The sequence below is a fragment of the Dipodomys spectabilis genome, unplaced genomic scaffold (assembly GCF_019054845.1).
Source record: "Dipodomys spectabilis isolate Male_0828 unplaced genomic scaffold, ASM1905484v1 ptg000095l, whole genome shotgun sequence".
Taxonomy (NCBI): Eukaryota; Metazoa; Chordata; class Mammalia; order Rodentia; family Heteromyidae; genus Dipodomys; species Dipodomys spectabilis.
Window position 1 is genome coordinate 42,748,360 of NW_024870772.1, and position 12,993 is coordinate 42,761,352.

A 12,993-nucleotide genomic window follows, 5' to 3' on the forward strand; every position below is an offset into this window, starting at 1 on the left:
ATCTATGTAACTCTATGTAATATACCCCTATAAAAATGCACCCTACCCTGAGCTCAAGGCCAATCTCCTACATTCCTGGTGGTAAGAAGCGGTCCCTGCACGCATGGTGGTAATAAAGTTCCTAGCTCCTTTAAGTGGATGTCTTGGAGTCTCTTTTGGATTCAGGATATAATAATGTTTCACATTTTCTCCTCAAATCCAGTTGGCCCAGGCAACTTTTTCTAACACTCTGTTTTAATGGTGGATGGGAGCCTAAAATATTCTACAATTTTAGTGCAGCACTTATGAGCCTATGAAGAGCATCCTTGCCAATAGCTGACCTACTTTTTTTTATTAATGTAATACACCTAGTCATAGCACTCAGTATGCTTGCTTTTCAAAACAAGTAATGACATTTACGTTGTTTTAGTTCCAGGCCTCATGAAATCTGGCTTGTCAAGTGTCAGTGCCTCATTCCTGTAATCCTTGCTATTCAGGAGGCTGAGCTATGCTGGTTCTAAGACAGCTCCTACCTGAGCTGTCTTAGAACCAGCACAAAGCCAGAAGTGGAGTTGTGGCTCAGGTGGTAGAGTGCCAACCTTGAGTAAGAACAAATATAGCCTTTACATTGAGTTGTGTATAGCTTGACTCTGCGCACTGTGATCTTTTAATAAAAGCTGTATGAACATGAAAGAATTCTCAAATGTAGTCCCAATTCTTATTTTGACTGGCAATAACCATTTAGACAATGTAATTTCACAAGAAATACTATATAAAATAGCAACATAATTTGTGTGTAATTATAAAGAGGTAAATTAATCTTCTGGGATGTCTCCCAAAACTAATTCATGAGCTCAACACATTACCAATAAGAATTTCAAGGTTTTCTTATCCTTTCTCCCTCCTTCCTTACCTTCTTCCTTCCTTCCTTCCTTCCTTCCTTCCTTCCTTCCTTCCTTCCTTACTTCCCTCCTTCCTTCTGCCTTTCTCTCTCTCTTTCTCTCTTTCTCTCTCTCTCTCTTTCCTTCCTTCCTTCCTACCTTCCTTCCTTCTTTCCTTCCTTCCTTCCTTCCCTCCCTCCATCCCTCCCTCCCTCTCCCCCCGCTTTCTTTCTTATAGCAACAGACAAGGTGGCTGAAAACTCTGGGGAAGTATAATGAATGAAACACAAGAGACTCCTTTTTGTATCTGTGTTGTCCCTGGGGTTTCAACTCAGTGCTTCACACTCTTGCTTGGCTTTTCTACTCTTAGATGGTGCTCTACCACTTGAGCCACACTACCAGTCTGCCATTCTGCTTGTTAGTTGGAGATACAGTCTCTTGACCTTTTCTATTTGGCTTTGAACTCTGATCTCAGCCTCCTGAGTAGCTGGATTACAAGTGTGAGTTGCCAGTGCCCAGCTGACTCTTTCCTTCTTATCATGCATAAATAACATGCTAAAAAGGGAAAGAAATTCTCCAGTAACTCCTGATACAGGCTGTCTTCCCACTCTCACCAACAGAGATACAGAGATAATTCTAATTCAGAAACATTGATGTGATATTTCCTGCACTCCAATATTATGAGAGAAAAAAATCACACTTAAAATGTATCGCTATTTAATCTTACACCTCTATGCATTATTCTTTCCCTATGACAGTTAGAGAAGCTAAGATACAGAGAAATTAACTGATATTTGGTGAGCTAGCTCAAAACAGGAACCAGAAATGGAGAGCTCTTAGTATTGTGAGGAAAGATCTCTATGTGAGCAATATAAAATACAATCCAACTAAACACAAAAGGGTACTGTAGACTCATGTCACTGAGAGGTTGAGATGTAATCTGGCTTTGGAAAATAGCATTCCTCTAGGGCTCCATGCCAGACAACATGTGGTATCTTCCTGTTTCCTGTCAGTTTTATCTCCTGTGCCAGCTTCATTCTGAAGCTTCATATGATGGCTACTGGCAAGGTCAGTATATTATCTTCTCAGCTTGAAATGCATCTGAAAATATGGTGCTTCATTTACCAGAGTCCATGCAAAAGTTTCATAGAGTCTGGCTAGCTCCAGTTTAGTCACATGAGTCCATCTGTTCATGGGTCACTAAGGCTGGAGGAATAGAAGTTTCCTTTTCCCAGCTTTGGAACACATGTCTGTGTCTGGCATGTAGTAGAGTGGGAAAGACTGTATATAATATTTATACATAAACTGAGAGTGAAGAATGGGAGTTACTTTCAGTGTCCTTATTCTCAGAGGACAGTAGAGATACTGTTTTCAAAATGGAAAATGAATGCTGGGTGTCAAAATAAAAGCCAAGCCTAGATCACTGCATCCTTTCCTTACTGCTTGTCTTCTGAGGGCAGAGCCTTTCCATGTCTCTCTCGGGCTCTTAAGCCCATATTTAAGTGTGAAAGGCACATTCTGTGGAGATCTTGGGAAAGAGGGAGGGGGAGGGATGAGTACCAGTGTAAAGATCTTGAAGAGAAATAAAATTTCTCAGAACTCAATACCTATGATATTGTTTGGTTCAATAAGCTTGATTCTCAATTAATAGACTTTTTAATCTTAGATCTTTAGCTATACTTGAACTCAACTATAGCTACTTCTAGATCTTATAATCTAAAAGAGCTCTGTCTTCTAAAATGAAAAAGAAAAGAAGGTCTAGAGCCTGGTGTGGGTGGCTCATGACTGTCTACTTGCTACTGAGATCTAAGGATCATGGTTCAAAGCCAGCCCAGACAGGAGAGTCCATGGGACTCTTATCTCCAAGTAGTAGACACCCAAATAAAAAGGCTGTAAAGGAGCTGTAGCTCAGAAAGTAGAGCACTAGCCTTGAGCAAAATAGCTCAAGGACAGCACCCCAGCCCTGATTTCATGCCCCAGAACAGGTGCTTGTGCGTGCACATGCGCACGCACGCACACACACACAGAGTCTATTATCCCACAGTAATATTCCATCCCTTTGATCTTTGTCTCATCTTTCCAGCCTATATCTTCAGGATACCAATTCTTCAACATTTTTCAGGATCTTCACCTTGTTGATCTCCATACTACCTCCTACCCATTGGCCATCTCTTCTGCATTTTCTTTCTGCCTGTAGAAGATTAAATAACCTGTCACTTAACTGACTTGTAAAATTATTTATTTAGTTATTAAGTAGTTGTACGAAGGGGTTTCAACTCTAAAAGTCAGGTTATGAGTGCAATTCATCTTGATGAATGTCTCCCCTTCTTTTCCCATCCCATCCCTACCCTCAGATCCCTTAGTTCATAATGTACATAATGTACATTGAATTTTCTACCCTTTCTTCCTCCATTCAGAAGATGGTTTGGCTTCCTAAGAATAATTTTGTTGAATGGTTTGGTATTAACTGACATTAAAAAAGAAAACCCTGATATCTTCACCTGTAATCCTAGGTATTTAAGAGTCTGAGGTCTGAGAACTGAGGTTTAAAGCCAGCTCTGCAGACCAAACCAGTAAGACTCTTATCTCCAATTAAGTGCAAAGAGCTAGTGGTATTAATGGTAGAGCACCACTGATTAAAAAAATAAGCAAGAGGCCCAGTTCCTACAAAAGACATACACACATACATACACACAGATATATACACACATTCATTCTCCACAAAACATTAATAATTTAAATATATTCACCCTATTTTTCATCATCCCTTCCACACAAATACAAACTTTGCCTCCTTTCAGACTTATCTTTTAGGACATATTAAAATGATGGGTAGTAATAAAATCATACAAGCGAAAACACCAGTGGTATTAGCTCCATGGCCATATGGAAGTCATTTATTCTGCCACTTCATTCATTCCATATGTGATAAGTACCCAATTGCCATCTATTAGCTATATAATTTGTACAAAAACACAGCAAGTTTTGTGGCTGTGGAGCTTACATCACGTTCTATGTAAACTACCCAGTGTCTCATATACATAGGACTAATTGTGATCCCCTAGCCAAAGAGTGGAGGCCCACTTGGGAGAAGACCCAAAGCCATCAGATGAGAGCTTTCCATCAGCAGGCCTTCCATGAGACTTGTATTACAGCCCCCTTTTCCTTTCTTTTATTTTGAAAGAGATGATCTCTCTGGAGATTGACGTAGTCTTTTTCTTCATTCCAGCAGTTTCACACATGGTACCTCTGGTCATTGTGGTCTTCCAGATCTGGTGTGCCCCCTGCTTTGCCTGGGATTTGTGTGAATGAATTCTGGGAGGAATTCTGGGAGCTCACTCTGGGGCAGGGCCAGTATCATGGGTGGAACTAATGCAAGGGTGAATGTATATATCCAATGCCTATGTTGAGGGTGGGCTGAGGGTGGACTCTAAGCTGAGGGTGACACATATGCTGGGCCTGTCCCAATGCTGGACTCGGGGCAACATTGAGGGTGGGCCTACCTGCGAGCAAGCTGGGGAAGGCCTTATACTGGGAGCAGGCCTATGCTGAGGGGTGGGCCCCATGCTGAGGGCGGGCCCTATGCCACAACCAACCTATGCTTGGGGCAGGCTTGTGCTGGGGGAGGGACCTCTGCCGGGATTGGCCCAAGAAGGAGGCAGGTGCTATGCTGGGGCGGAGCTTACGCTGGTGAGTGGCCTGAAGGACAGCTTTTTAATTTTTTTTAATTGTAAAGATAGTGTACAGAGAGCTTACAGTTACATGAGCAAGGTAATGAGTCCATTTCATATCAAGCATTGTTACCCCCTCCTTCGTTTTCCTCCTACCATCCCTTTACTCCCCACCTCCCCAACTCCTCCCTTCCCACCCCCAACTCCCTGAAAAGTTGTAAAGTTTGTTTTCTACAGTGTTTTAAAAATATATATATTTATTATCTTTAAATAGTTGTACAAAGAAGTTCCCATTCTACAAAACAGTATATAAATAGAAGGTGTCTGACGACATTGTCACCCATATCTCCTAACCCATCCCTTCTCTCACTTTTTTAAAAAATTGAGATTAGGTGATTACATAAATTTCACATATTTCACAGTATTTTGGAATAGTGATAGTTAAAGTCACAAACACAAGCCGGGCGCTGGTGGCTCACGCCTGTAATCCTAGCTACTCAGGAGGCTGAGATCTGAGGATCGAGGTTCAAAGCCAGCCAGGGCAGGAGAGACCGTGAGACTCCTATCTCCAATAAACCACCAGAAAACCGGAAGTGGCGCTGTAGTTCAAGTGGTAGAGCGCTAGCCTTGAGCTGAAGAGCTGAGGGACAGCGCCCAGGCCCGAGTTCAAACCCCACGACCGACAAAAAAAAAAAAAAAAAGTCACAAACACATTTTAAACTTCACAAGGCAAATTGTCATTATCATGGTCTATATAGTTTGTGAATTCTATGAGCTTTGACAATACAAATTATTTCTTCCACATCAGGTGATGTTTGCATTTCTTTCCTTTTGCTTAGTGTAGACTGTTCCCTCTTTCCCTCTCATTCCTCCCTTCCCATAGCTGCCTTTGGATAGTTCTTTATCTTCTATGTCCAGAAGAGCTGATGGGCTTCTTTGTTGTATGTTATTCAGTTTCCCACTTACTCTGTGTCCTACTCATGGCTTCCCTCCATCCTGTGCATGTATCTCTCCCTCCCTTCCTCCCCCCACAAAGTTGTGAAGTTTGTTTTCCACAGTGTCTTGTACATCTCCTTGTTACAATGGGTCATCCTGTATCTGGACAGAGCTTTGATAGCGGTTATCTCCAACTTAGTTCTGTCTCCAGCTCCTGGGGCAAGATGTGGGGTCCCTTGCAAAGAGCTTCCCGAAAGCCTGGGAGACCTTTTGACCTGCCGAGTTGCTCTGCAGCTGTGCTCATCTGTGGAGCCCGCTGGCCTCTAAGCAGCCTGGGAAGCCTCAGGACCAGAGGCCGCGGCCTGGGAATCTTAGCTGCCAGGCCCGGAGCACTCTCCATTGGAGCTTGGTGGAGCAATACACCTTGGGTCATCTCTACTGCTGTTTATCTACCTCTTGAGTCCTGTGATCTGTGGGGCTTGGCCGAGTGGTGGAGCTGAGGGCCCCGACTTGCTGCGTGAGGGTGCCTACCTCACCCAGCTATGCAAACCATGCAGTGAAAAAAAAGGCACTTTAGGCGCTAGTGCCAGAGCGGAGGATTTTCCTGGTCACCCTGCTGACGTTTTTCCATAGCTTTGGTGCACAACCTTATCTAGCCCCAAGAGCCACAGTGTTCTAGAAACATCGGGCCTGGTCTAGTAGGATCATGATTCCATGTGTGCCAGCTCTTTTGCTATTGAAGAGCAAGAAACCAACCAAGTTCTCTCACTGCAGGACCTGTATCCAGAATGTGGAGATGACCCACATTTCTGCCAGGACTGGCTTCCAGAAGATTTGGGCTTGACCATGAAGTTCCTAATGTCCTCAATGAAGCAAGCAGGAAAGGTGTGTAGAGCGCAGGTGAAAGGACAAGCCAACTCAGGAGGCCGGGGCCAGGATCACCTTCCACAGACTTCAGGACCTCATTTCCGGAGCCATCGTGACAACTCCACCTGTAGGCTGGCGGTGTTCCAGCGCAGAGAATCTGAGACCAGTGTCTTCAAAGCCTCAGGAATTGAACAATTCTGCATTCATGGAGGGCCTATCATGCATCCCATGCACCTTCAGATGGCAATGTAGTTTATATTTGCCTCTCCTAGAGGTAGAGGGACATCTGGGGTTTTCAACCTATGTATTGAGATCCAGTTCATAGAACCTACAATTCGCTCTTTTTGAGGTATACAATTCAATACACTTTATTTGCATTTACAGAGTTGGGAAGCTACCACTTAACATTACCATTCTATAATTTTAGGTATCTTTCTTCACTCCAGAAAGAAACTCTATACTCAATACTAGTCATTCTCTTATTCTCTTACTGACTTCCCACTAGAATTTTAGGACAAACACTGAAGTATTTTTCTCTGTCCTATGTTCTTATTCTGGACATTTCATGTAGATATGACATGGCTTGTATTTTCAAAGTTCACCCACCTTAAAGTACATATCTATCTATCTATACTTCATTGCTTTTCATTGTCAAATAATATTCTGTTGTATAGGTATCCCCTTAGTATCAATGACTAATTAATATTAGTATGAACTCTTCCAGACTACCTTTCCATTTTCTAATGCCTTAATCCATGTTTCTTTTGAGATGTTATATTTGTGAGGAAGAATATTTAGTCCTTATTTAGGGTTATCCTAGGAAATCTTTATTTGAAGCTATTGTAATTGCAGTTCCTATTTAAACTTGGTATTGTCTAGTAACTATAACAAGTAATATAGCCATATTACTCATGCACATGCATTCCACTTTAATGAGAATCTCCTCTTCTTGCTCTTTCCCATCTCCCACCCCTCTATTGTTAGCAGCCTTCAGTGAGATTACCACCTCATACATAGCTTCAGTGTAATTTGCTATCATTTACCTTCCATTCTCCTCTCCTTTTTACTTCCCCAGACTGTCCCATAAGCTCCATGTATGTGTATATATACATATATATGTATGCCTTTAAAGTCTCGATTCCACAAGTGAGAGAAAACATGATATTTGGCTTTTTCAGCTTTGCTTGTCTAACTCAAAATGATGATCTCCAGTCCCCTCCATTTTATTGTAAATGACATAGTTAAGTATTTCTTTAAGACTGAGTAATATTATATGGTATATATTTACCTATCAGTTATCAGGCACCTACGCTGATTCTGCCATTTGTCTATTGCAAACAGACCTGCAATAAACATGGGTGTGTGGGTGTCTTCCTTGTATATTGATTAGATTCCTTCAGATATATATGCCCAAGGACAGTATGGCAGTGTCCTGACATGTGCTATTTTTAGTTTTTTAGAGGCTTCAGGGTATTTCACACATGGTGTCCTTTAATCAGATTGATGACCTTTGCTTACTCCCCCCTTCCCCATTCTAGTGAGATTTCATTATGTCATTTTCAGTTACAGATGCAATGTTTTCAAGTAATTTTCAACATTATTTTCCTTTCCTCTTCCTCTTAATGCTACAACAGCCCCACAGTGACAAAATGTTGTATGTTTGAGCGTATGATCTCCTTTATCTGTTTACATATGTGTTTTTCCACATATGAGAGAAAACATTATGACTTGCTTTTCTGAACCTGGGCTAAAAACAATATAACTTTACTCATCTTTATGGCTGAATATTATTCTATTGTGCATCTCACATTTCTCATTGTGCATATCACATTTCTCAAGCCACTTGACAGTTTCTAAAGCATCTATTTCCATAGCGTGGCTATTGTAAATAATGCTACAAAGAAATTTATAGGTGCCTCTCTTATATTCTGATTTACATTCCTTCAGATACATGCTAAAGAGTATTTTCACTGGATTGTGTGGTAGACCTGTTAGTTTTTTGAGAAATCTCCATACAGATTTCCTTAGATCTTATACTGATTTATATTCCTATCTTCAGTGCATTCTTTCTAGTATTTGCTGCCGTTTGTGTTCTTGGTGATAGCCATTTTGTCTGAAGACAGGAAAACTCCCTGTGTTTTTATTTGTCAATGGCAAGGGATTTGGGCATTTCTCCACGTTTGTATTTCTTACGAAATATATTTGTCTGTCTGGTTTATTTGCCCATTCAATGTGTTGCTGATTTTTTATGGTAAGTTGTATATGAAAATCACCACAGAGTTATTTCTACTGCATTTAACAAGTTTTATTTGTCTGGCATTTATTTTCCTCTTTCAGACTCATTCAATCATAAATAAGGGGTATAATGTTAATTTACAATTATTTATTTTTTCTCAATTCTTTATGTGTGTGGGAGCAGGACTTGCTTTTAATCTGGCCCAACATTGCTTTGTGTACTCCTTCTACTTCTACTTTCTTACATTGCTGGGTATGATAGATGTGCACTACTCATTCCCAGCAGGCTTCCCTTGACGCTAGGATAACAAGTGTGTAACATATTACTCAGTGATTGGTTGAGATGTAGTTTCATGAGCTTTTTATTCCCGGGATGACCTTGATTTACAATCTTCCCTCTCTGCATCCCAAGTAGATAGGATTGGAAGCTTCAGGCACCACTCAGCCCTGTTTCCTCCCAATTCTGTGAAATGATAGCTTGAGTAATTAAAACATTTTCCACAGGAAGTGGAGCCATGGCTCATGTGGTAGAGCTCAGGGATGGCACGCAGGCCCTGAGTTCAAGCCCCAGCACCAATAGAATAGTCATTAAAAAATTCTCTAAGTCCTCTCTGTCCCTTTTGCCTATTTGAACCAGATTAGGTACCGTTCAGAAAACATCCAGGCCCTTGCTCATTCTGTCCAACCTATAGGGAAAGGCAAAAGATCAATCAGAATACATAATACATGATAATTCTGAGATACTCTGCATAGGATGAAAAAAGGAGAGGAGATCCCCATCCAGGACTTCTCCACTTTGCGTTGTCCTTTCCCTTTTATTTGTAGCTAATGTCGCTCTGTGTAATATTTTATCATTCTTCCTGAATTTTCTTTGTTAAATACCCTGGTTCTGTTGATCTGGTGACAATTTTCCTGTTACCTGTCATGTTCCCTCTGGGAGTTTGTTCCAGTACCAACTCTTTATTTTTAGCTAACATATGTCTCAGCTTAATAAAGCCTTTTGTTTCAGAGATCTCCTAGTTTTATCAGTTTGGGTTAACAGAAAAATTCCCTCCATTAGATTCAGGAGAAAAAAAAATGGGCAAGATAGTAGATGTCCTGAAGTTATTATCCTAGGCTCTTTGGCCTTGGTACATACTCCCCTCCTTGGGCCCCCAGTCTTTAAGGGGCCTGTGTCTTTAATTTTCTGTAGTTAGAAATGAACTACATTCCGTTCCTCCTTCAGTGACATCAAGCTGATCAGAGTCTTCTGTTTGGGGTTACCATGGGAACAAAATTCTTACTCTTATATTTGTTGGCGAATGCCCAACAGGTAAAGACCATGGGGTGAGGGTCTGAGCAAGGGTAGCCTTACTATCTTCCCAATATGTCAGTTGGGCACAACTTCTCATCTCTACCAATAGAATGAAAATAAAATTAATGAGTTTTTTGAGGGAGGGCTTGTGGGATGGTATGTGGAGGACAGAGGGCTGACGGGAGGGGATGTGGGAGAGAGAAGGCTGGCTGGGGTTTTTGGGGGTCAGCTGAGTGAAGTGTTTGTTAGTACTGGGGCTTGGACTCAGCCCTTGACACTGTCCCTTAGCTGTTTTTGCTCAAGGATAGTACTCCACCACTTGAGCTACAACTTCACTTTTGGCTTTTTGATGCCCTACCATAGGAGATTAGAATCCTAATGGACTCTGAAGTCCTAGTGGACTTGCCTGCCTGGTCTGACTTTGAACTTCACTCTTCAGATATCAGCTCCTGAGTACTTGGGAATTCTGTTGACTTTGAGTGGAGGATTTTCCTGGTACCTCCCAGGGCCCACTTAGCCTGAGTGTGAAATCTAGTTGGGCCAAGTAGTGCTACCGTGTTGCTACCCAGGAAATGTCTTAACAAGCAAGCTTGAATAGGGGGAATTAGGAATTAAAAATGCTGAAAACAAAACAAAAATCCAGGAAAGTTCTTACCCTGAAGGGTAGCGGGAGAATCAACTACCATCTAGATCTGGAATAGGGTTAGATCTTCCTTTATGTCCAGTTGTATATAAATTGAAAGATGTGAGATGGTCTGAGTCCAATCATTTTGTCCAAACATTTCCTGCTGCCCCTCACCCTCTTTTGAACCACATCAACCACAGCAGAAGCAGGGCTGGCTACAGGTCTTCTGCTTTGCCTTGCCTCTTCTGGTTCACATCGGTGGGGCACCAGATGCTAGACTGAGAGCTTTGAGCATTCTACCTTTGTGTATGACCTGTATGGCTGGACGGGATGGAATTTACAAGTGTCTGCTCTAGGTTCAAAAGTCAGAATCAGTATTTTAGCCTGAAACCATTTATATTTTACAAAGAATATTTTCCTGTTTGTTTCTATTTTTCTTTCTTGTCAAGGGTTTACAAAGTTACAGCACATTTCTGGTGGCCTCAGTGTAGACACTATATTATTACTTATTAACTTGGCCATTTATTTGGAAATTTTTTGGGCGGGGAAGTAATAGTATAATAGTAGAGCTTTCACTGAGATCCTCAAGCTCTTACAAAACTTTTTCCACTCAAGGCTGATGCTTTAACATTTGAGCCACATCTCCACTTTCAGCTTTTTTTCCTGGTTAATTGGAGTCTCATGGATTTGCCCTATCTTGGCTTGCTTTGAACCAAGATCCTCAGCGCTAAGTAGCTAGGTTTAAAGGTATGAGTCACCAGCCCCTGGTTGGGCAATATCTTTTTATTTCCTGTTGACTTCTAATTTTCTTGTATAACATATATCCACTCTATGAAATATTGAGGAGCATACCACTTTCTCTCTAATGCTTTTGATTTATACTGCACAATGTTTCTAGATAGAAAAGTCATAAGTTATCATGATGTAGTGAAACTTTTTATTTAACTTTCTAAGACCTCCTATGTAGCAATTGGATTAATCTGTGAAATGTCTTGTACTTTAGCTAAACTTAATATATTTTGAAGATTCAAAAGTTTTTCTGTATCTGGAAGTAAAATAAGAAAGGCAATTGAAGAATGTATGTCTCAATGAATTGATAAAATCTATAGAATTTTGTGGGCCAAAAATTTGGAAATGCTGAGCACTACATAAAAACTTTGTATGTGTGGCTTTCCCCCTATTTTTAGCGATACTATAAGTCTGTTTTAGAAATAATGAATATAAAATTCTTATGTGCTTTCCTTTTCTTAGGATTATTTGAATTTGAGATATTCGTATGATGATAGAATGATCAGATCCTTTTGCAGATCCGTGTACTACTGGTTTGTATTCATCAGACGTCACAAGTAAGTCATAGGACTCAAATGTGCTAAATTTTGAGCAAAAATCCTAGGCTTGTTTAGTAAAATCAGGAACACAGCTATGCCTTTTTTCTTAATAAATATAAAGTATATGGAAATGTTATTTAACATGTTCACAGATTAAAGGCCTTGTTCTATGCCTTTACTGTTCTAGAATATACTGAAGTTTAAGCACTGGGATAGCCATGTTCCAGTCCCTTTTAAGTCACTCTGGGGGTGGCTGGTTGTTCTAATAAAGGTGGATAGTGTGTTAGGGATGAGAAACTGGTATTCAGCCTAGATCTGTTCCACAAGGATACCACAAGAGCTTCAGTTTTTTAATTAACATCAGAAACATACTTCATTACCATGGTGAAGGTAAAATTAGTTTTTATTAGTGATATTAGTGCCTTATAATTCAGCATTATGTATGATAGAATATGAAAACATAGGCATGGATGGCTGCAATCCTAACTACTCAGGAGGCTGAGATCTCAGGATTGTGGTTCTAAGTCAACCCAGGTAGGTAAGTCCATCAGATTTTTGTCTCTTAATTAACCACCAAAAACCTAGAAGTTATGAGTACACCAAGTGATCGAGTGCTAGCCTTGTGTGCCCAGACATTGAATTGAAGCCCCAGTATCTGGCACCAGAAAAAAATCCAAACGGAAGAAAGATGTGACTCAGCCAAAGTATTTTAAAGGTAGCTCACATTGTATAAACAGGATGTAAGAATCTGAATAAAGCCTGTGGTGTGTACCCTTGGAAGAAGGTTGATTCCTATCAGATCCTGTCTTCAGCTGCTGGTTTATTCATGTCCCATGGAGAAGACAGTATCTGTGCCCCCAAGCAGCTTACTAAAGTAGTTTTTCAGTCTTCATAGAGTGCAGTTTTCCCTCACTATATTGCAGTTCCCTTTTTGCAGCTTTATTGTATCATGGGTTAAAAAAAATCCAGGGGGCTGGAAGGTGGCTCAGTGGTAGAGTGCTTGCCTTGCATGCATGAGTCCCTGGGTTTGATTCCTGAGCACCACATAAGCAGAAAAAGCCAGAAGTGGCGCTGTGGCTCAAGTGGTAGAGCACTAGCCTTGAGCTGAAGAACTCTGGGATGGCGCCCAGGCCTAGAGTTCAGGCCCCATGACTAACCAAAAAAAAAAAAAATCCAA

The 12,993-nt window shown here is 41.0% G+C and overlaps 1 protein-coding gene across 4 annotated transcripts in view; it reads left to right on the plus strand.

Annotated features, from left to right (window-relative positions):
* The first annotated feature begins 6,400 nt into the window (after positions 1-6,400).
* LOC122112511 overlaps positions 6,401-12,993 on the plus strand; it is a 54,643-nt gene continuing 48,050 nt past the window's right edge. For all 4 annotated transcript variants that reach the window (XM_042685311.1, XM_042685310.1, XM_042685308.1 and 1 more), the window contains exons 1-2: positions 6,401-6,683; positions 11,740-11,834. In XM_042685311.1, the coding sequence (XP_042541245.1) occupies positions 11,776-11,834 (59 nt within the window). In that variant the 5' untranslated portion in view covers positions 6,401-6,683; positions 11,740-11,775. The remainder of the gene's footprint in view (positions 6,684-11,739; positions 11,835-12,993) is intronic.